This window comes from Peromyscus eremicus, chromosome 8a (assembly GCF_949786415.1).
Source record: "Peromyscus eremicus chromosome 8a, PerEre_H2_v1, whole genome shotgun sequence".
NCBI lineage: Eukaryota > Metazoa > Chordata > Mammalia > Rodentia > Cricetidae > Peromyscus > Peromyscus eremicus.
In genome coordinates, this window is record NC_081423.1 from 60,122,248 (window position 1) to 60,146,388 (window position 24,141).

At 47.1% G+C, this 24,141-nt stretch overlaps 1 protein-coding gene across 1 annotated transcript; it reads left to right on the forward strand.

Moving 5' to 3' along the window:
- The first annotated feature begins 642 nt into the window (after positions 1-642).
- On the forward strand, positions 643-23,941 carry Slc6a4 (solute carrier family 6 member 4). The gene is made up of 13 exons (XM_059271245.1): positions 643-1,091; positions 4,277-4,411; positions 4,546-4,765; positions 5,980-6,118; positions 7,251-7,385; positions 7,737-7,840; positions 9,367-9,494; positions 10,586-10,698; positions 11,332-11,463; positions 12,868-12,967; positions 14,786-14,886; positions 19,073-19,240; positions 23,226-23,941. Exons 1-13 carry the CDS (start codon positions 746-748, stop codon positions 23,298-23,300), a joined length of 1,896 nt encoding a protein of 631 aa, XP_059127228.1. The 5' UTR covers positions 643-745; the 3' UTR covers positions 23,301-23,941.
- Positions 23,942-24,141: the final 200 nt, after the last annotated feature.

Here is a 24,141-nt window from a genome sequence, read left to right on the forward strand (position 1 = left end):
AGACCACCTAGGGTGTAAAAATCTAACATCAGGTGCTCAGTGTAAATGGAGAGGACTGTCCCTTCTGGCAGGCAGGCAGACAGACAGACAGACAGAAGCTCTGGCCGTGCTGCTGTTTCCAGGCATGGCATCCAGGACAGGGCTCTGTGGCTCTGCAGGGAACCTCTCCTGACATTCCTCTGGGTTACTGATAAACTACAGGGGGCATTTGTGTCCTTCCGAGTGACGCACGTGCTGGTTCCTAAGTAAGGCCTGTGCGCAGTCTTGATGGTTTGCTATTTTTGTTTTGTTTCCTTTTCAAATTACTTGATGGTGATTTGACACCCTCCATTTGTTGAAAAGTTTAGGTGATTTTTATTGACTCTGAGCAAATGGGCTGGGCTTACAGATAAGAGCATTTGTAACCCTGTCACCTAAGATCATTTAAGCTATCCGATGGAGCTGTTATGATGGCTTAAGCCTGTAATCCCCACAATCAGGAAGCGGAGATAGGAGGCCTTCCTGCTGCAAGTTCAAGGTCAACCTGGGCTACAGAGTGAGACCTTTCTTAAACAAACAGAAAAATAACATGAATGATTAAGATCCCAAACAAATAAATCCCCAATGTCTCTCTCCTTTCTCTGTATGCTTTTCCAACAGAGCTCAGTTTTATCACCATAACACGGGGAGGGGACTCAAAGCCAAACGTAAGAATTAGTTCCGGTCCTTGGCGGATGGGCATCGGTATCATTTACTGACCAACAGGATGGAGACCACACCCTTGAATTCTCAGAAAGTGCTGTCAGCGTGCAAGGACAGAGAGGACTGTCAAGAAAATGGTGTTCTACAGAAGGGCGTCCCCACCCCAGGGGACAGGGCAGAGCCTGGCCAAATATCCAATGGGTACTCTGCAGTTCCCAACACGAGTGCAGGAGACGAAGCTACACACTCTATGCCAGCTGCCGCCACCACCACCCTGGTGGCTGAGATTCGCCAAGGGGAACGAGAGACCTGGGGCAAGAAGATGGATTTTCTCCTGTCTGTCATTGGCTATGCTGTGGACCTGGGCAACATTTGGCGTTTTCCCTACATATGCTACCAGAACGGCGGAGGTTAGTACCATGGGCCACCAGCAGAGGCTCCCACCCAGGGTGGGCTGTAGACCCTCCTGGGAAGCCTTAAGACAAGTCATGTCCTCACTGTCTTGTGTAGCTGACATGAGTCTGAGAATGTGAAACCTAGGCTTTCACGCCAGTCGAGTCTCCTTTCAGCCAAAAGCCTAAGGTAGCCTGTGTGGGGCTTTGGGTTTGTGGAGCCGGACCTGAGCTCTCCCACACATGGGTTTATTGTCTGTGCTACATTTGTTGAAGGACTTTCCTTCTCGTCCTGCATTGGTCAGGCTTCCGTTAGTGAGTCAGAAGCAAGCGAACACTCGCCGCGCTGTGCTGAAGTCCTGCTGGCAGAGTCCCGAGGTGTAAGGCCTGTGGGAAGAAACACTGGGAGGGGCCTGTAAGGCTCCAGCCCCTGCTGGGACTTTGGGCTTGTGTGAGGTCAGAGAATAGCACTAGTGTAGGTCCAAAGTCCTAAGTTATCAGACTTGATGTGATCCAAAGCTGAACCCAGCCTCAGTATGACGTTAGTGCCAACCCCAGAGCACGCACACCTACATTTACATCTCTTGTGTTGTAGATGCCTTGTCTTGTCCATTCTAGTGACCCTAAGGCCCTAGAGTAGTTACAATGTTGACTGTATGTGTGAGCTGGGGAGCCAGAGAGAGAGCAGAGCAGACTGGGGGAGATGGGTGAGTAGGTACTGACCCTCTGTGTGGACACTGGGCAAGATCAAATCAGTGGACGTGTATTTTGACAAGCTGTTTGAGAGGCAACTATAGTGAGATCTGGGAGGTAATTCATTTATGTCATCCAGACTTCTGTGACCTAACACAAAGTTTCTTCGTCTTTTAGTGGCTGCTCTGGCTACGAAGGCAGTTCCTTGGGTCGTGGGAGGTTGCACATCTCTTGCGTGGGGGGATTGGAAATCATATTCTTCTTATCTCCTGTTTGGCAGGACCTTTAGGCTGAGCCTATACGAGGGGCTGGATCTTTGGTGACATTTCCTACTATAAAGCCAATCGGGTAAATCCTTTGGATGAGTTGAGGGCCACCATAAAAACACAGTATGATTTTGATTCTCAAGCTGGGTTTGCTCAAAGCGACTGTAATTACAGGGAGCTTTCTGAGTCACACTGACTTTAGGTTTTTAGGGGTGAAGCACTTTTTAGGCAGGAAGGTTATCAGGGGAAATCATAGCTAACTCGCCCTTTGGGCTAAATCTCAAGCTGCAGGTGAGCAATCTCGTTCTGTGAGAAACAACCATTTTCAGCCACGCTCTCAAACAGTGATGGCCTGTGAGGAATTATTCTGGCTCAGTGGAATTATGGACGTGCAGTCAAAATATCAGTGGTCAAGAGTCTAGAGTCATAGGTAATGCTCATGAAGGAGGATCGGGTTCCATGAATTATAGATGGTTACATCTGTGTAGATCACCGGACACTTCAGCATTGTTCCCACACCTGGACATCTTCTTCATGAGGCCTGGGGTGGACCCTTGAATCTGGAGGTCAGTTTTTAGAGTCACCTGTGACTGTGATGTGTGACTCTGCTGGCACCTTCATCCTATGTGAGAGGCAATCAGAGCTCAGACAAAAGTGGATGTCTCCATGTGATGGTGAACTTTATGTTTAGAGGATAAATGTACTGTGCTAGGCTTGTAAAAATCTAAATTGTTTGTAACTTGTGTAAGCCATGAGGAAGTCGCTCCTCCCTTGAATGTACCCTATCAGCTGGCCCGAGATGGACGCTTCCTGGTGCAACTGAGCTATTCTTAAAAAATTGCTGATTGTTGTAAAATATTTTACTGACTCAGCTATTCTTATAAGGTAATGGGTCACAAAATTAAAGAGGCTAACTGCTAAGTTCTGCTGTTGTATGAAATGCCTGCTTGCTTGGATGGCTGAAGCACCTGCTTGGACGTCTGTTATAAAATCAAGTCTTGCCCGCACCCAAACAGCATATGAGTTCATTTGGCTCCCCAGAATTATAACTTTGTGGGTTTTGCCTTTATAATCCTTTGGCTAACAATAGCCAGGGTCTTACCTAGAGAACTCTCCCTGGTTTAGTCCTGGCCAGACTTTTTAAAATAGAAAGCCTCAAATTTACTAAAACCCAAACTTGAGTCAGACTGGTGACTCCCTGAACAACCCCAGACCCACCACAGTCCTGGCCCCTGCTCTGTTGACTCCAGCCCAGCCTCTTTCCATTCCTCCCTCAGGCTCCTCTTTCTGGACTGTTCGCTTGGTTTGTCTTTTGTTTGGCTTGTTTTTGCTTTTGCTTTTCCCTGAGACAGTATCTGAGTTTCGTTTCTTGTTGCTTCAGTGAAATACCAAGACAAAGACAGCTTCAAGAGAAAGGGTTTATTTGGCTCAAGGTGCCAGGTTACCGTCCATCACCACTGAAAATTCTAGATGGCAGAACTTGAGGCAGCTAGTCACGTGCATGTGCGCATGGTGGCTCAGCTCAGTGTCTCCTTTCCATTAAGTCCAAGGACCAACCCATGAAGGAGTGCTGCCTGCATTCAGGGTGGGGCTTCCCATCTCCATTAAACCAATTAAGAAAGTCTCAGTCAGGCAGTGGTGGCGCATGCCTTTAATCCCAGCACTCAGGAGGCAGAGGCAGGTGGATCTCTGAGTTCGAGGCCAGCCTGGTCTACAAAGCAAGTTTCAGGAAAGGTGCAAAGCTACACTGAGAAACCCTGTCTCAAAAAAACAAAAAAAATAAAAAAATAAAAATAAAAGAAAGTCTCTCACAGGCCAATCCAATCAAGACTTCCCCCGGTGTGGTGGCGCATGCCTTTAATCCCAGCACTCAGGAGGCAGAGGCAGGCAGATCTCTGAGTTTTGAGACCAGCCTGGTCTACAGAGTGAGGTCTAGGACAGCTAGGGCTGTTCCACAGAGAAACTCCTGTCTCAAAAAACAAAACCAAAACAAACAAAAAGACTTCCTCATCGGGACTTCCTTCCCAGGTGACTCTACAATGTCAACAGTCATGCTAACTAACCAGACAGGGGCTCACACTTGATAGTACCCAGGCACTTGGCCTACTGCTGGGCACTTGGCCTACTGCCATCTCCCACAAAGCACTAAGATCAGGTGACCTACTGTGAGCTCGTCTCCACATCAATGGGCTGATCTGGGGATGGATGTGGGCAGGAAGTAAAATTGTCTCCCTTCTGCCACAGGGGCCTTCCTCCTCCCCTACACCATCATGGCCATCTTTGGGGGGATCCCGCTCTTTTACATGGAGCTCGCACTGGGCCAGTACCACCGAAATGGGTGCATTTCTATATGGAGGAAAATCTGCCCGATTTTCAAAGGTAACTGAAGGGTCGGGAGGAGGTGCCGGGCAACGTACATAAATGGCTGGGACCTGGGACTTAGTTCTTCAATCTCTCTGGCTTTCTGGGTGTGAGCTGCCCTGTGAACATGGCCTTTCTCGCCCACTGTCCAGGGATTGGCTACGCCATCTGCATCATTGCCTTCTACATCGCCTCCTACTACAACACCATCATTGCCTGGGCACTCTACTACCTCATCTCCTCCTTCACGGACCAGCTGCCCTGGACCAGCTGCAAGAACTCTTGGAACACCGGCAACTGCACCAACTACTTCTCCCAGGACAACATCACCTGGACGCTCCATTCCACGTCCCCTGCTGAGGAGTTTTACTTGTAAGGACAGGCGAGGGAGGGCGTGGTCTGTTAAGGACGGGCCATACGCCCCTGGAGCTTGGCATCTTCACCCCTCTCTTGGCAGACTTCTTTCAAACTGTTCCATTAGCATATATTAACTATACATAACAGGTTCCATTACGACATGGACACGTATGGCTATAACGTATTTTGCTTATATCCATCCCTATTGTTATTCTCTCCCTCTCATCCCCTTCCTAACTTGCTCCTCTTCTATGGTCATGTTTTTCTCTATTCTTTCTGGTGACCCATGAGTTTAATGAAGGTTGCTTTGGGGAGCATGGGCAGCTTATCAGTGCTACACCACTGAAGAAAACGTCTTATCCCAGCAAACACTGACTGACGGTGGATCTTCAGGGGTGGGTGGGACCTCCGAGTCCTTCCCTGCCTCCTGGTAGATTTCTGAGAGGTGAAGCTGCTTAGGATTAGAGAACAAATGTGAGTGTAGGGATGGCAGGATCGCGCCCTCCAGGATTTGGAGTTGGGACTCTCAGTAAACTGCTCCCGACTGCTCCATAAACTGCCCCTTCTTTGTCTCCGTACACCCATACGTCAGGCCAAATTGCTCCACCATGTCCGCACTGACCCTACCTTCACTCCCCAAAGTTGTTCCTCTGCATCAAAGCTACCCTCCTTGCTGGCTTCTCCTCCTCCAGCCAGTTGCCATGGAAACCAAACACCCTATTACCTCAGTTGTTCAAAACTTGTTCCTGATTTGGTGTGCTGACTTTGTGAGTGGGACCTACGGTTTGGAAGATGCTTGGAGAAGCTAGGATTTTTTCCTTTCTTATGGTGTTAAAGATTAAAGCTGGGGTCTTATACATACTAGGCAGTTGTTCTTCTAGTGTGCTATTCCTCCAGCCCAGTAGTATTTTTTGATTTCTGTTTTTGTTTCTTATTTTTGAGACAGGGTTTCTTTGTGTAGTTTTGGTACCTGTCCTGGATCTCACTCTGTAGACCAGGTTGGCCTGGAACTCACAGAGATCCACCTGGCTCTGCCTCCCGAGTGCTGGGATTAAAGGCGTGCACCACTACTGCCCAGCTCCAGCCCAGTAGTATTTTTAACATAGGAATTTTAGGCAATAGTAGCCCAAATACAGAACTAATTTAGAGTGAAGGGCTCATTGCCTACACAGAAATTCACAGTCATGTGCTCAGGTGACTCTCTCATGGGCTCTTCTTTATCACTCCAGGCGCCATGTCCTGCAGATCCACCTGTCGAAGGGACTCCAGGACCTGGGGACCATCAGCTGGCAGCTTGCTCTCTGCATCATGCTCATCTTCACCATTATCTACTTTAGCATCTGGAAAGGAGTCAAAACATCTGGCAAGGTGAGGAGGACTCTACTGCTGCTTGTCTGGACCGCTCAGGACCCCACACTGTCACAAAAAACTCAAGACTATTACCCTGGACAACTACTGAGCAGGAGAAAATCAGTTTGCCTCAACACCAAACACACTCGATGATACTGTCTTCATCACATCTGTTAGCAGGTTCTAGAAATTAACTAAATCATTTACATGTAAATCCAACTAATTAAATGAAGATACAATTCAGCCCCTTTATATTAGAAAATGAATGGGGCTGGAGAGCGGGTTCAGCAGGGGAAGTACTTGCCACAGAAGCATGGAGACTTGAGTGTGTGTCATTAGCACGCATGTAAAAAGCTGTTCACAGCAGTGCATGGCTGTGATCCCAGCATGGGAGGTCAGGAGGCAGAGATAGGAGGACCCCTGAGATAGGAGGACCCCTGAGATAGGACTTACTGGCCCGTCAGTTTAACTGAATGGGTGAACATCAGGTTCAGTGTGAGCTCAAAAAGTCAGGTGGAGACCAACTGTGGAAGACATCCCGTGTCAGCCTCTGACCTCCACACATACATGTATACACAAACAAATTGTGTGTGTGTGTGTGTGTGTGTGTGTGTGTGTGTGTGTGTATTTCAAAATTCTTTTAGCCTAGTGATAATTGCTAATATTGGCCATAATTTACAGAAAGCGAATCATGAGCCATATCTAGAGCTTTTCTACACTGACTAATTCTGTCTGCTGCCAGATTCTGTCCCTACTGTAAAGATGTGGAGCAGGCTCAGAGGTAGGGAGGACCACCCAGCAGATTGCTGCCGGCTGATTCTGAAGACAGTGGGTTTTGTTATTTCTGCTAGTGTCTGTTTTCTTTTCAGAGCAGCATCTCACTGTGCAGCCCGTGCTGGCCATGAACTCATAGGAATCCTCCTGCCTCAGTGTCTCAAATGGCAGAATCACAGTAGTATGTTATACCCAGCCTCGGGCTTGAAGGTACGGATCCTTCTGCCAGGCCACACTGCCTCCTAAAGTGACAGAATAAATGGACCCCCATTCCCAGAGGTCTCCTGTAGTAAAAGTCACTGCCACCACGTGTCTCCCTTCTTTGCTGTCTCTGGGACAGTATGACAGTAACCTGTGTTTTTGTTCTTCACTCCAGGTGGTGTGGGTGACAGCCACCTTCCCTTACGTCGTTCTGTCCGTCCTGCTGGTGAGGGGAGCCACCCTTCCTGGAGCCTGGAGAGGGGTCGTCTTCTACTTGAAACCCAACTGGCAGAAACTCTTGGAGACAGGGGTGAGATTTTGGGGGAAATGTTGTGCAGTGGCCTGATTTTGACTAGACAAAGCCGATTCTCGTTCGGATAGGACAGTAGGGACAACTCAAATTTAATGTGCAAGTCTGCAGTGATACATCAGAAATACAAGAAGTACTAAGAACATGGCATCTTGAGGCCATGGGACAGGACTAAGTTTAAATGCTAGGAGGAGAAATCACATGTATTTCACCCAAGAAGTGGCCATCCCCGAAATGGGCCTGGAAATACGGGCTTCTGCCCAGCGCACAGCCTCACGGAGGCCGGAGGGGTGTTGCTTTGCTTGGCGGCAACCCAGGTCTCATCCTGTGCCCTCTCCTGCTGTGTTCCAGGTGTGGGTGGATGCTGCTGCTCAGATCTTCTTCTCTCTTGGCCCGGGCTTTGGGGTTCTCCTGGCTTTTGCTAGCTACAACAAGTTCAACAACAATTGCTACCAGTGAGTATGTGGGACTGCTGAGTGAAGCTTGGAAATGGAGTGACACATAGTCCCAGGAGGGCAATGGTCTCAAACCCATCTAGACCCACACCGTGAGGGCATTGTTCCTCAGGGTGATCACAAGCCCCTGGCCATTCATCCATGGCCATAGTGCCCATTCAAGCTGTGTCTCTCTTTACCCAGGCTATTCAGAAGTAGAGAAACTCTCCAAGATACTTCTGTTTTCTAAGAGTCATATATATAAAATAAGAAATTCTTAGTTGGGGGTGATAGTACATTCTATAGTCCTAGACCTTGGGAGGAGGAGACAGAAGGATGAAGAGTTCAAGGCCAGCCTCAATTAGAGAAGGATAAAGAGTTCAAGGCCAGCCTCAACTACAGACTGAGTTCAATGTTGTGTTTGGCTACATGAGATCCTGCCTAAGACAAGACAAGAACAAAATAAACAAGCAAACAAAACAAGGAAATGTTATGGCAAGATTATAAAACAATACAGCATACAGTAGTTAATATACTTTACCCTTAGCTAGGCATGATAGTGCACACACTTTTAATCCTAGCATTTGGGAAGCAGAGACAGGCAGATCTCGTGAGTTCACCTGGCCTACAAAGTGAGTTCTAGGACAGCCAGGACCACACAGAGAAACCCTGTCTTGAAAAAGCAAAATCAAATATATATGTTTCAAAAAAATTCAAAAAAAAAAAATATATATATATATAAAATATTGTATTGTAATAAGTATAATGATTGAACTATTTTGGCTTACAAACAAATGCCACAATAGTGGAAGAATTATGCTTCTGTATTTTAAAAGAGGAGCACTGCACTAATGTTGGCCTGCGTGTCACTGATCATCCTCAGACATTAAACCTTCCTGTACAGATGGCAATGCCCAGCAGTCCATTTATACTATTATGAAAGTAATTATGGAATTTATTCTCTCTAAAGATGGAGGAGGAGTTCACACACCCTCTAAGGCCTTGTGTGGGGATACCAGCTAAAGCTATGGAATGAAGTCTTAAAGTATCTCCTTGGCAGTCTTGTGATTTTATTGAAAGATAATATTAAACTTTTAACTTCACAAATGTGAGGTCAAAGCCCCTTCGTGGACCCCTCCAGCTAAGGCCCCCGCTCCAGGGCACTGCCTCTGCTGGTTGAAGTGGAGAGGTCTGTGCTGTGCTGTTTCTCAGCAGGCCAGCCTTCCCTCCTCCCCATCTTGCTCTGGGGCTCATAGCTCTGCGGCCTTGAACTCATACTTCTCTGCCTCATTCAGCCTCACTCAGCCTTCCAAGGGATGGAATTAAGGCACATGCTACTGTACCTGGTTTATGACCATGTCTTCAACCATCCCTGACCTGCCTTCCCCATGCTGTGTGTGGTAGCCACAGTGTTTGGGGACAGGGATCTGGGAGATGTGGGGGTAGGTTGGGCATGGAGGCCTGTCTCAGCAGGAGAGAGACAGACAGGCATTTCTTAGACTCCCTAACACAGAGATGTCTCAGGGAGCCTGCATTCTCCATTGCAGAGATGCCCTGGTGACCAGTGTGGTGAACTGCATGACCAGCTTCGTCTCTGGCTTTGTCATCTTCACGGTGCTTGGCTACATGGCTGAGATGAGGAATGAGGACGTGTCCGAGGTGGCCAAAGATGCAGGTAGGCTCAAGGGCTCCATTTATGGAACTGACACACTTTGAATCTCTAGAAATACATAAACTTTTCAACTGTTCGTTTACATTTTCAAAGATTTGAAAGAAACTTAGTTGCCTTGGTGATCTCAGCCCATCCATGCGTTCAGTTCTCTCAGTGCCCAGTGTGTTGTGTGGTGGGCTTAAAAATGTGACTGGTGTGATAGCTTTAAAATCAGTGGGTTTGGGTACTGGATGATCTCATGGTATGGTCCGGTCTAGTAGGCAAAAAAAACCACTAGTCCTTAGAACTTCCCTTGTGGAGAGATAAGATTTAACTGATGTAGCGATGCTGCTTAATGTTTTCATGGGAAATAGCATACCAAATATTTAAAGCAATGAGACCAAGTAGATGGAGCCCCAGGGCCTTGGGAAATATTTGTATTTTGGCCCGATGTAGTGCTTTGACCAAACGACAGCATCCCTAGCTAACCATAGGGTTTGAGAACATGTTTGTCATACTGTCAAAAGGACTTTAAGGGCTGGGGTGTGGAGGTCAGTGGTAGAGCAAGTTATGGTGTTCAGATGCTGGAGTTCATACCGTAGCACCCTCAAATGTAAAAAGAAGGGGTGACTTAAAAAATAGCAAGAGGTCTTTGTTCCATTTCCTGGTATTCTGGAGCTGAGAGCATCACAAGGTACCTCAGATATAGCAGTCCGGGCCCTGACAATGAAACATAGAATTGTCACATACTGGAGCTTGAGTAGTCCGGGTCTTAAGTCCCTTCTATCTCCCGAGTTGAAGACACACAGTTTTCAGGGTGGATAATCTTCTCCCTGGTTTTGCAAAAGGTCAGGTGTGGTGGGTGAAGGCGGCTTTGGTACTGACAAAGCCCGATTCCCTGAGGAGTGCTATGTGAGAACTGTAAACTTCTGGAGTAGCCCAGTTCTAGTTGCCATCGCTTGATGGGATGGGTCTCAGCGGCTACCTCCTCCTCCTCCTCCTCCTCCTCCTCCTCCTCCTCCTCCTCCTCCTCCCCCTCCTCCTCCTCCTCCTCCTCCTTCTCCTCCTCCTCCTCCTCGTCATCGTCCTCCTCCTCCTCTCTCCCTCTCTTTCAGGCCCCAGCCTCCTCTTCATCACATATGCCGAGGCTATAGCCAACATGCCAGCAGCCACATTCTTTGCCATCATCTTCTTCCTCATGCTCATCACTCTGGGTTTGGATAGCACGGTGAGTGGAGATGGAAAATGGGTCTGGGCAGATGAGAGGGAACGGGAGCAGGAAGTGGCTAGACTCAGCTTCCTCTCACCCAAACCCGCACTGGTACAGTTTGCTACCTCCTGGTAATTCCCCTCTCCCCCTCCTCTTTCTCCCCGTTCCTCCCCATTCTGTCCCCTGCCTCATCCACTGCTCCCAGCAATGGTGCCTTTAGCACCGGGTACAGTAGAGAGTTGTTATTGGCACAACGTAGGGAAAGTACCTGACGCAAAGGGCTCAGTATATATAAATTCCTTGTTTTCCTTCTCGACCCCGATGGCGCCTAAAGGCTCAGCTCAGAGACTGGTAACTTTGAGTGGGGAGAGGGTGTTGGCACTGAGCTGGCCTTGGGGCAACCATTCTCTCCCAGACACACCAAATGCTGAAGTTCTGTGTACTGTGTTTTCTTGCCTGTGTGTCCTAAATGATGGGTTCTGATGATGGTATCAGATGGAAATAACCTTGTTCACGTGCCAGTGAGTGGGCGAACTAGCCTTGGTCAGCTTGACCGTTCACTTGGTAGTCTTATCTCTCTTCCTGTCCACTGTCCTCGAGGCACAGGCTTGTCCCAAGACGCCACTGTGACCATCTGCATGTATCTTTTAGTTTGCAGGCCTGGAAGGCGTGATAACGGCAGTCCTGGACGAGTTCCCACACATCTGGGCCAAGCGCCGCGAGTGGTTTGTGCTCATTGTGATCATTACTTGCGTCTTGGGATCCCTGCTCACACTGACGTCTGTGAGTATTGGGGCCTTTGGCTCTGAGTGGCCTCTGCTAGGGTGCCAGTCATTCTACAAGCAGAGAGGATCCTTTCCTCCACTTCCACAGTGCCCTCACTTGGGGGCCTCAAGGGGTGTTGCTAGCACTCTTACAAAGCTTATCGGGGCTGAGGATGCAGTTTAGTGTTAGGTTGCTTGCCTAGCATAATGTGAGGCCCTGGGTTCAATGTTCAGCATTGAAAAATTTGTCATCAACGAGAAGTTATTTCCACGTTACCGGCTGGGAGATCTGTGCACAGCATGGGGTCGGTGGGGGCTCGGGGGTGGGGTGGGTGGGGGAGCTTAGTGTTTCACAACAGATCCAGTTATGTTCCAGGCTTGGCAAAAATGCCTGGAGAGAAGTGAGGATTTTCATTTCCAGTCATTTCCACCTTGAGGGGTGCTTTGCCCTGGTGTCCTGGTCTGCAGGCTGGTGTCCTGTATGTCAGGCCACTTGGTCTCCTGCAGAGCTTGCCATGTCAAGAAGTCAGATCCTCTCCAGCCATCCGTCTCCCTCGTCTCTTTGTTTAGTAGCCAAGGCAAATACAGGAAAGTGCACATCAGGTAGTGTGGCATCGTGGGCTTGTGTCCTCCCGGCTCAAGCCGCGACCTCAATGATTCCAACATTTTATCAGGTCAGGGTAAGGGGCTGCATGTCTCAGAGGGGTCAGAGGTTAGAACAAGAAGGCAGACAACAGTGACCTACATGTCTGAGTGTTAAGTTGGTCATTCCAGATTCAAGGTTTTTTTGGTTGTTGTGTTTTGTTTTTTTTGTTTCTCTCTGCTTTCCTGGAACTCACACTGTAGACCAGGCTGGTCTCGAACTCACAGAGATCCGCCTGCCTCTGCCTCCCGAGTGCTGGGATTAAAGGCATGCGCCACCACTGCCAGGCTCTTCTTTTCTTTCTTTTACTATGTAGACAAGGCTGCCTCTGCCTCCTGACTGCTGGGATTAGGGGTGCGCACTACCATGGCCAGCTTCCAGATTCAGTCTTTCCAGTTGTGGGTTCTCCAAGGTTGAGTCTAGAAAGTATCCAGTCAGTTGAAAGTGGATAGCGAAGCCCTTCAGAGTCTGTCTCTCACAGTGTGGTGGGTAAAACAAGCATGAGCTAGAGGGCCGAAGACTCAGTGGTAGAGCCTCGCACGCCCCAGACTGTGAGTTCGGTTCTCGGCACCATTTAAAAGAAACGTGCTCCATGGGGTAAGATGTCAGCTAGGCACACATTCAAAGGCCACTCCATAAGACAGGCCTGGGGTACTTAGACTGAGTCCAGAGTGAGAACCCCCCCACTCATCGCCTTCCATTCAGAAGCTTCTGCAGGTCTCTGTAATGAGTGGTTGCACCTCAGAAGACCGTTGACCGCATCTGTAATCTCGTTCCCAGGGAGGCGCCTATGTGGTGACGCTGCTGGAGGAGTATGCCACGGGCCCCGCCGTGCTCACTGTGGCGCTCATAGAAGCCGTTGCTGTGTCTTGGTTCTATGGTAAGAAGCCCCTCCCAGGGAGGATTCTTTCTGTATTGGCCTCAGTCTGCATGGAGACAGGCACTGATTTCATCAGAAGAGGACAGGAAGGGGCAGTTGGCCAAGTGTGAGCTCCTGATGAGTCTGTAAGATAATCTCAGCGGAGGGCTTTCTAGAGCAGTCCATCATTGTCTCCGCACTGGACCACAGTGGCCACACCCTTGAGGGAGAACGTTGTTCCCACTCTGGTTTTTCTTTTCTTTTCTTTTCTTTCTTTTTTTTTTTTTTAAACATTTACTCAGAAGAGAGAAGCTAAAGTCAGCCAGTTCACCCACAGTGGTGGTTTAAGACCTGATTGTACAGTGCATTACTGTGAGAGTGCCCCGGATTTGAGTTTCTCAAGCAAGACCCCTCTCCAGAGCAGCGAGCTAGAGCTTCAGCCCTTGTCTACTAACGAGGCAAGAATACCCGGGTCACTCCCTCTTGTCCTGGGATGGACTTTGACAAGGGTGAGAGGAGGTACAGGAAGTGAGCTGAGATCTATTGGCAGAGGTCCCATGAGCCCCTGAATAGGGGTAGGGGAGGGGACAGGCATTTGACTTGAGGAACACAAGTTCAGAGACATGTTGTATGATCAAGAAGCAAACATCTCATTCTGGAAATGCATTTGCTTTCCAATGTCTATGATCAACTGCTTTATCTCCATTGTCATTATGCACGTTGTGAAGAAAGTGGGGTGAGCACATGAACTAAAGATTTTAATTGCATGTGTGTGTGAGCGTAGCAGCCTGCAAAGGCCAGAGGACAGTACTGGCTTCCCTGAAGCTGGACTTGTAGGAGGTTGTGATTCACCTGTTATGAGTTCTGGGAACTGAACTCAGGACCTAATTCAGAGGACAGAGTTCAAAGTCACTGTAGAGACCTGCCCTCGGAACCACAGCCTTCCAGAGGAAGCAGCTGGAAGCCCTGTCACATCACACGCCCTCAACGTCAGTGGGCGTTGTCACATTAGTGCCAGCAATCTTTTCTAGAAGAACCTGGGTCTTGACCTGGCATACAAATAAGTAATATTGTGGTTAAGCCAGGCGGTGGTGGCGTACGCCTTTAATCCCAGCCCCCGTAGGCAGAGCCAGGTGGACCTCTGTGAGTTCGAGGCCAGCCTGGTCTACAGAGCAAGATCCAGGACAGGGACCAAAACTACACAGAGAAACCCTGTCTCAAGAAAAAAAAAAAATTCCCTTGAAGAGCTGGAGAGATGGCTCAGTGGTTAAGAGCTCTGGTTGCTCTCCCAGAGGACCTGGGTTCCATTCCCAGCACCCACATGGTGACATACCACTGTCTGTTAACTCCAGTTCCAGGGGACCCGACACCCTCTTCTGTCCTATTCTGTGGACACCATGCACACGTGGATGCAAAACACACACACACACACACACACACACAAAATAAATCTTGAAAAGAATCTCCTTGAAAGTTGCCAGTGGATAGTCCAAGTTGGTCTCTGCAAGGCAGGCTCACTATTCCTAAATAAAATGACTTCCTAACTACAATGGACACGATCATCAAATGTAGGCTGAGATCTTTGGATAACGATGTAGGCACCAATGGGGGACTTGGCTCCCTCCCTAGGTGTCCATCAACTTTCTGGCTCTGTGAATTTTGCTTGCTATAAAAATTATTCAGTTTTATAATGCACTCCCCCCCCCATCTACCTGGAGCCCCTCATGTGGAGAAGGACCAGAGCAACTCCACCAGCTCAGAGAGGAATTCCCATTCCTCTTCTTGGCTACTGTTCGTGCTGATCTTGCCTCAGTCAAATTCTCCTTTGGGCTTTTCTAGGAATCACTCAGTTCTGCAGTGACGTGAAGGAAATGCTCGGCTTTAGCCCAGGATGGTTCTGGAGGATCTGCTGGGTAGCTATCAGTCCTCTGTTTCTCCTGGTGAGTTGTCACTTCTGCCTTGTTGTTCTAGATATTTCTTTAAAAAAATAAGGACAGGAGACGGTGGTGCACACCTTTAATCCCAGCACTCGGGAGGTAGAGGCAGGAAAATCTCTGAGTTCAAAGCCAGCCTGGTCTGTAGGACAGCAAGGACTACACAGAGAAACTCTGTCTTGAAAAACAAAACCAAAAAAGCGCTGCTGAAGTGTAACACACAGAAGGAAGAGCGTGCTGCCCAAGGGGTGCATCTCAAAGAGTTTATAAACTCAGCACTTCTATGTGGACAAAATCACACCAAGAGACAAAAATAAACTAGTACTCCAAAAAGCCCCTCTGCCGGGGACCTCCCAGCAGCTGTGCCCACCACTGTTTCTGACATTGACCTCGAGGGATCCGAGGGGTCATGCTAGTGATCCCTACTAACAACAATGACTTTTACGGAGCAGTAAGTGCCAGAGCTGACTTTGCACCAAATTCACACCCATTGCTCTTTTAATCTTTATGATAACTCTGAAAGGGGGTGGTTTTTGTTTTTAAAGACAGTCTCCATGTGCAGATTCAGTTGGCCTGGAACTCTCTACATAGCCCAGGCTAGCCTCTCAAGTGCCGCCACCACAGGCACGAGTCACTGCACCTGGCTTGTTGTTTCTGATTAACATTTAAGGAAATTGAGGCTTAGTGTCATTAAAACCATGTGACAAACATTATTTGAGACCAAGGGAAGATGTATTTATTGCTTGGGGGGTCTAGCAATTTCATGCTCAATTTTAAATGCACCTTGAAGGAGGTACACACAAAGGTCCCCAAGTTTAGGACAAGCCAAAAGTAGAATTCATTTATTGTCAAAGGACTTGGATAAGAAAGTTGAATTCTAAGGGTGGCTCATGCCATGTTTAGTAGTCACTGCCATCTTGCTGTGTGCCCCTGCCACCTCCTCTCCAACGGTCTTTCTACTGCCCAAAGATGGATTTCTCAAGTGCATGTTGAGGCAGCCTGGACTAAACCCAAGCTATGTGCATCCACAGGGACTGTGAAGCTGGATCCTAATTAGTCTTATCAATTAAAACCAGGAGTCAGATATTGGGGTAATAACCTGAAAGATCAGAGAAACAGCCACTAGAGACTTCTTACTTCTACAAATCCTCAGACCGAGATCCTGTCCCCACCTCCCAATCGTGCTGAGATCAAAAGTGTAAACCACCACCACCTGGCCTCTATGGTTAACTAGTGGCTAGCTCTGCCCTCTGATCTCCAGGCAAGCTTTATTTGTGAGAACACAAACAGAATATCACACACAGGTCTGCTTCTCGGTTTTTTTTCATTTACATATTAACTTTATTGGGTGGGGTCATTTTTTGATCCTTTAGAGCCAAAAAAAAAAAAAAAAAAAAAAAAGCAGGTTCTATGATTCCATTGGCCCACCTCAGCTTATTGAGAGCATCTGAGCCATCCCAGACCTCTCGGGCCTTTCTTTAGCACACAGTCTCTCTTCATCTCTGCATGTTCTGAGTTCCCTGAGACAGAACCTGTGCTCCCTCCCACCACTAACACCTCTCAGGATGAAGTGGGGTTTTTTGTTTGTTTTTTTGAGACAGTTTCTGTGTGTAAGAGTCCTGACTATCCCAGATTTTGCTTTGTAGACCAGGCATGCCTCTGCCTCCTGAGTGCTGGGATTAAAGGCTTGTGCCACCACACCCAGCAGTATTAAGTTTTATATGATGGCCCAATTGCTATCTTTGCTTCTGTGTCTCTGTTCCCAGAGGCCCTTCCTGATTGCTCTAGACTCCAGAAGTTTTCATAAACATTTGTCCTGAGCAGCAAACTTTCCAGTGGCTCCTTTATGGGCACAAGCTCTCGAGGAGACACAGTGACTCTTGTGTAGACCCTGGCTCGAGTACTTTCTTGGGTTTTAGTCCAGCAGTTCCATACTGATTTGTCAGCCCATTGCTCACTTGGTGCTTTTAGCGCAAATAATTTTTTTTTAAACAAAAAAACAAGGTTTGCTGATCTTGAACTTAGCCCAAGAAATCTTCTCACCTCAGCTTTTCTAGTGGGAACAGCAGGTGCACCACCTTGCTGTCTGTCAGTTTCTTTTAAATCCAGGAGTGTGTGTTTGTTTGTATAGGGTCTCACTCTGTAGTCCGGGCTAGCCTGAACTCATTATGGAGATCCAGGTTAGCCTCAAACTCACATCCATCCCCCTGCCTCTGGAGTGCTGGGATTGAAGGCAGGTGCTCATGCACCTGGCACAGTTTCAGTTGCTTTTATATTAAGAGGTTTGGGCTGAGTCTCTTGGTCCACTCTGACCAGAAGCTGAAGTCCTGACATAAATAGGTTTTAACTTGTATTAATACCTTGCTTCTTGGTAATCCACTTAAATCCGTTCATTTGTTTTTCAGAGGAAGAAGTCACGTTAGATTAATGCCCCGAGGGCAGAGGCATTTTTCTTATGTGCTTTCATATTCCCCACCCAGCAAGGAAGCAGTGTCCAGGCCGAGACTAGGGTGAGGCAAACAGACACACACCAGGGGCCATAAAATACATTAGCACTCAAGAGAAATGCTGTTTTAATGCAATGCTTAAATTAATGCCGAAAATCAGTATGAAAAACATCTTGTCAAATGCTGGAACTGGCCCTGAACCTGTGTGACTCATGTCATTTGCCTAACTCTAGTCTGTCCCCATCGGGTCCTATCTCTAGCTGACAGATTATACTAAAATATTTTGGCTTCCCCTTACACATGAGGTGAGCACCTCATATGCTTCATTCTGGTCTGGGTCTGGAGGCCGTGGGCTTTTTATTGTTTTGTTTCTGGAGGCTCATGGTCAATGCCCATGTAGAGACCAGTGAAGGCACATTCCCCACCATCCCAGGGATGTCCATTTTTCTTCTCCAAAGGCCAGTGCTTACGTACCTCATGGAGAGGCGGCAAATCTGCCTTCCGAGTCTGTGATGAATGAGCAGATCCCCTGTTCAGAGCTTTATAGGGAAGCTTTAGGTAAACAAGTAACTTACTGAAAATGTTCTTATTTCATTGAAACTAACTTACAAAAAAGAAGAAAGAATAAATAGATTGCTTGAGGAAAGAGGTTGGGTTCAGTGAGGGAGCCACTAACTAAGGAACTTGGAGCTCGATTTCACGAACCTGACAGCAAGCTAGCAGTTCTGTCAGGGAGGCTCCTGCCAGAACTTCTCCGCCCCTTTTCCCAGTTACCTTCTCGGTAGCCAGGTCTGGGGCTGAGGAGCCTGTGTTAGGAGAAAGGTTTGTGATTGACAGGACTCATTTTTTGAAGCCCTCCTCCTGGACCCAGGCTAGCAGGGCTCTGAAGGAGGATGTGTGCTTAACAATTTCCCATTTTATTACCTGCCGACAAAGGAAAAACAGATATAAATAGATGGTTAACTACACGAATAATCTACATTAGTGTCTTCTGTAGGAGCACGAAGCACTAAATTCAAATTAAATGAAGAGCAGTAGTGATTTCAGCACAGTGGTTCCTAGGCAAAACCCAACGTTTATGCTCACTCTGGAGACCAAACAAAATAAGAAAATCGTAAGTTGGGTGTTAAAAGAGATTGGAATTTTTCGTAAAAGATTTCATAGGATTTTCAAGTGAGGAGTGTTAAGCTGCTTTCCCACATCCACTATTGCTTTCAATGAGGGCCTGTAGCAGACTGTCACTATGCTGGGATGCATCCTTGCAGGGCCATGGTTACTGAAACCCCAGGCTGCAGAGCCTGACACACACAGGAAAGATGGGGAGGCACATCCCCAAGAGCAGAGCACTCCTCAGCTTCTCTCTCCAGACAGAAGGCACCTTCCATCGATCGCACCTAAAACAGTCAGTGAAGGCCGGGACACAGCCACAAAGCAGAGATAAACAGAGAGGCTGCCCAGGTCGCCTCTTTGCTGGCCAGTCTCTTCTCCGTGGCAGGAGGAGACACTACCTCTCTCTGACTTTGGGGATAATTGTAGGGATGCTGTAGCTTGCCGTTTCCACAGTAGGCCCTGAGGTGAAGAAACCCAAGCAAGGAATGTACCTGTTCGTTCGTTGGTTTTTTGGTTGGTACAGAAGTTGGTAATAAGTTCGTCTAGGATATATACCCCAGATATATAGAATCTCAGATTTGGTCTTTGGTGTTTGTGGTCTCAAGATTTTCAATGTTTCTTGGGATTTGTCTTAGTTCATCATTTGCAGTTTTTTGATGAGCCCACCCCAACTGCGGCTTTTCCAATATAATTATCCTCACTGGAGTATCATCTTGGGCTACTGCATAGGGACGTCATCTATCATCTGCATCCCTACGTACATCATTTATCGGCTGATCAGCACTCCAGGGACACTTAAGGAGGTATGTGGCGGCTAATGAGTGAGTGTGTGTGTTTAGCAGGATAATTGTGAAGAAAGTAATTCTCTTGTTATGTTTTATTCAAAAGACAAAATCCACCAGCAGGCTCATTGTCTTATATATTTATTGAGTTTTCACCTATCTCACTGAAGGTAGAGACAATTAAATGGCTGCCTTTATCACTACGACACAACTCATAAACACAGTGACTAGAGTGAGCTGAGCCTGGTGTATCACAGCACTCGGGAAGTAGAGGTTTTCTGCTACACTGTGATTCGGGGGCCAGCCTGGGTTCTATGAGACCCTGTCTCGAAGTGATTGGTGCTCTGCAGTCTTCTGTTGGGGCTGTGTACAGCTTCCTAAGCTTACCAGACACTTTACCTGCTGCTTGCCATTGGGCATAGGCCACACCTCTGTGACATCCAGGACACAGGTAAGTGAAGGTTATGGTTTTAAAGAGCCATGGTCATTGTTCTTCTCTCCTTTTTGAGACAGGGACTCACTCTGTAGCCCAGGCTGGCCTCAAACTCACAGATCCACCTGCCTCTGCCTCCTGAGTGCTGGGATTAAAGGTGTGGCCACCATGCCTGGTGCCATGGTCATTTTTTTTTCACATCAATATGTCAAGTACCATTTTGAAGAACATCACAAAAGGAGGATGTTACATTAACAATTTTAGCCTAAAAACTGTCACTTGCCCAACAAAGTTGGTTATCAAAGCTGTAGCTAAGGCCATTGGAACCCATTTATCCCCACAATAGAAGAAATGATTATCAAGTGCCTAACAAACTTGCCAGACATTAATAATCAAAGTGTCTGTCTCCAGGTCATCTCATTTTGCTCTCCAGGGACCTTGGGAGGTGGATGGGCACAGGTGCTATGGACAGACAAGAACACCGAGGGTGGGGATAGCCTCGTCTAAGTCATCATTTCAGTGACTTGTCTGAAGACAACCCAGTTCAGGGACTCTCCAGATCTCCTGGCTCTCGGGCCAGCATTTTTGTGTTTTTAGGTGTGGTTTCCCTCTTCTAAGTTGACCGTTTGCTGGTGTAGAAATTGGTGTTAAAGGTCAGGGACAATAGTGGCCATTTTCATGCCATGCTGCCCTGCCGGGGTTAGTGGTTCCACTCCTAAGATTCCTGACAGTGTCCCTTCACTTGCACAGACCCGAAATGTTTTAAATGTTACTGTTTGGGTGTTTCTGCCACAGCTGTATTTATTACACACAGTAATGAGTGTCACACCAGGAGAGTCTTAGGTCCATTGTTGTGTTTGCAGGGGGAGGGCTCAGAGAGGAAGGGTACCGTCTGGGGAAAGCCAGAAGGCTTCCGAGAACCCGGGTGGACTAGACTGGGGGTCTAATAAGCAAAACTTCTATATTGCCCCGGCCATCACACTAGCACACTCAGACAGTTCATAAGAGCCTGAGACAAACATCTTTTTCTGAGGACGACTGGATCCATTTCCTTTTCTAGGTAGGAAAACTAAACTCAAGGTGAAGAAAACTCAGCAAATTTCTATAACCAAACCAACCCTATCACCTTTCCTCCCAAAGAGGACCAGACAGTTGTTCTACAGAAAGACATTCTCACACTGAGTCACTAAATTCATTCCTCCAGGCTACGCTTTAGCGATGGTTGAGATCCATGACCTCTGTTGCTTCAAACCCGGAGGCCAGGGTCAGAAGCAGGAACTTGAGGTTAACAAATGTCATCATTTTGTCATAAGATGTACCTAGTTGTCTTTCTTGCAAATTTTCAGTGAGTTACAAGGAAATGTCACCCAAAAGAGTATAAGTGACAGAACTCAAACCCATTGGCAGTAGGTGAGATGACAAGGCCATCTTCCCCATGAGCCACCAGCTGGGAGAGGGCGGCTTTCCAGGAAGCAGCTGATAAAGCCCAGGGAATGTTAGGAAAGGACCTAGTCAGTCACGAAAAGCACTCACCTCTGGACTGTGGTTTCCTGTCAATAAAATGTGCTCATTGGACTAGAGCGTGTCTGAGGAGCAGCAGTTCCCCGAAGCAGCAATGGTGATACCACTGGGTAGAAAATCTGGAGCATGCTGGGTTAGGAAACTCCAAGGCCTTTCTTTACGTGAGACGTCTCAGAGACCTTTGCTATTCTTGTGTGTACTTAATGCAAGTGGTGAAGCATGCCACGGCTCCCCCACTCCCACCCCCACCCCAAGTACCCCTGGGAAAATAGAAGTTTGAGTTTTTTGGAGGGAGTTTTAATTCTAAAAATCTCACTATGTAGCTCAGACTAGCCTTAATCTTGCAGTGATGCTCTTGCCTCCCGAAGGCTGGCCTTGTCAGGTGTGTGCCACCATACCTACTGTGTAGGTTTTAAAGTCACTCTTTGTTAATGGCCAGATTTGACACTCAGAAGCACTCTGGGAGAAAGAGAAGTTTCATATAAAATTCTGGTTTGGGAAAAAAAAAAAGACCAAAAGGTAAATTTAAGAGAAAAGTAAATGTCTGAACTCTGCTGGGAACTGGTCATGTCCAGATGCTCCTGGCTTTATAATGAGATTAGATCCTGATAAACCCATCATAAATTGAAAATATCATTAAGTAAAAAATATAATGAATACACCGAACCTCCTGAACATCATAGCCTAGCAACATAATACAGTACTGTTATTCTCATGAGCACTTGGCTGGCAGGAGCTGTGGCTTGCTGTCACTACCTAGCACCAGGAGACAGTGATGTCACTAACTTGGGAAAAGATCAGAAATTCAGAACAGAATTTCTACTGAATGGATATCACTTTTGTATCATCATAAAGGAAAAATGGGGTGCAGTAACCCACTATAAGCTGGGGACCACTTGCATAAGTCTGCAGTGTACAGAATAAACTATTTACTGGTCTCATTTGGGAAGATATCTCAGACACTAGCAGCCTAGAAGACTCAAGGTTGGGGTCATTCGCTGACTGTCCTCAGTGCAGAAAGCCTTTGACCCACACCAAGATAATGGGAGATGGTCTCTAGTGAGCATGTGTTTATGAAGATGTCAGCAACGCTCCGTTCTTGGATTAGCTGGGGCCTGGCAAAGTTTGAGATCAATAATAGTCTGGTGGTCTGGCAAAATGGCTCTTACCACCAAGGTAGATGAGTTAAGTTGGAGGAACTCGCACAGCAGAAAACTGACCCCTGAAAGCCATCTTCCGACCTCCACATATGAACCGGCATCCATGCTCCTTACCTGCATACATACACACAAAATTAAATAATATCTAAGCCTGGTAACTTGGGGGAATCAGACAAAAGGGCAGCAGTACATACAGGAAGGGGGTGGGGTGTAAAGCCAAACGCTTTTTTTTATAATGTTATTTCCTGGGCTTGCCTCTCCCACACATTTTTTTTTTGTTTTTGTTTTTGTTTTGTTTTTTTGAGACAGGGTTTCTCTGTAGCTTTGCGCCTTTCCTGGGACTCACTTGGTAGCCCAGGCTGGCCTCGAACTCACAGAGATCCGCCTGCCTCTGCCTCCCGAGTGCTGGGATTAAAGGCATGCGCCACCACCGCCCGGCCTCTCCCACACATTTTAATTAGCTCTGTCCTGGGTACCATAGTTCCACTTAAGACTAATCCTAATTATATTCTTATCTAGTCAACGATAGTCTACAACATGGTAAGGGATGGGTTTCAGTGGCTCATGACACTCGGCGCCATGGCCAAGGGGAGGGAGAACTGAAATCCAGTCTGTCCATCTCTAAGCTCAGTGTGGCTCTGGCAAGCACAACTCCTTAAAGTCTGGGGTGCTATGGCCAGCAAAATTCTACTTAAGGATTACTTCCTCTCCTTCACATCACAGTGATGTTCTTACTGGCTCTCCAGATGCTTGTAGTTCTCCACTCCTGCCATTTTTATCCATATTAGATAAGTTGAGAAGTTCTCTTTTAAAGGCCAATGATGTCATTAAAACACACTATTCAATGTTTTCATATTAATGTTGAAATAACATTGCATTTTCTTCCCAACAGCGCATTATTAAAAGTATCACTCCTGAGACACCAACAGAAATTCCCTGTGGGGACATCCGCTTGAATGCTGTGTAACACACCAGAGGGGAAATGGCTTCCCAGCCCCCTCTCTCAGCTCTAACAAGCCCCACCTCGACTTCTCCCCTGTCAGCCAAGCCTGATGATGCAAGGTCTTTCTTCATGGAGACACGGTCTTAAAGACTATGGTGCCCAGACTCTTGTGGATTCCAGCCACTTCTTTCCATGAAATCTCTTAGACATACTGCCATGTGGATGTGACGCAGTGAACTGGCCTTTTTTGGGCATGGGAGGGCGTGTAGGAGGTGATGAAGTCATCAGTTAGCATTAGGTTTAGAATTAAGTCTGTGAAAGTCCTGTATCATTTTTTTTCCCACATCTGTTTGCTTCAAGTCTTCATTGTCCATGAATGCATATACCATCTAAGCAAAAACAGGGATGTCTTGCTAGCCATATATTTTCTCAGTAGCATAGAATTCTATAGCTGGAATGTACTAGAACCTTCTATCCCACGTGCTGCTGTGAAGTCAAGAAAGGAAGATGTAAAGATGTTAAACTGAATAAATGATGTGTATGTGTGAACATTTGTGTCTGTACACTGTTGTGTCTGTGTACCCCTAGACCCGATATTCCGGGTCCATTACAAACGATATATAAGTGTCCTCTAATTTTTCTTACATTAAACAAATTCTACCTACTTCATGTGTATCATTGTATATGTGTTATTATTAGAAGCATGTTCTGCTACCATCTTTTCCAGTGACTGTCTCCTACACACACACACACACACACACACACACACACACACGGTTAACATTGAGCATAATGTTCCGTGAGCAAATCTGGCCTGTTTCATTAGTCTACTAGTCCTATTAGTGACAGCTTCTTTCAAGATGGT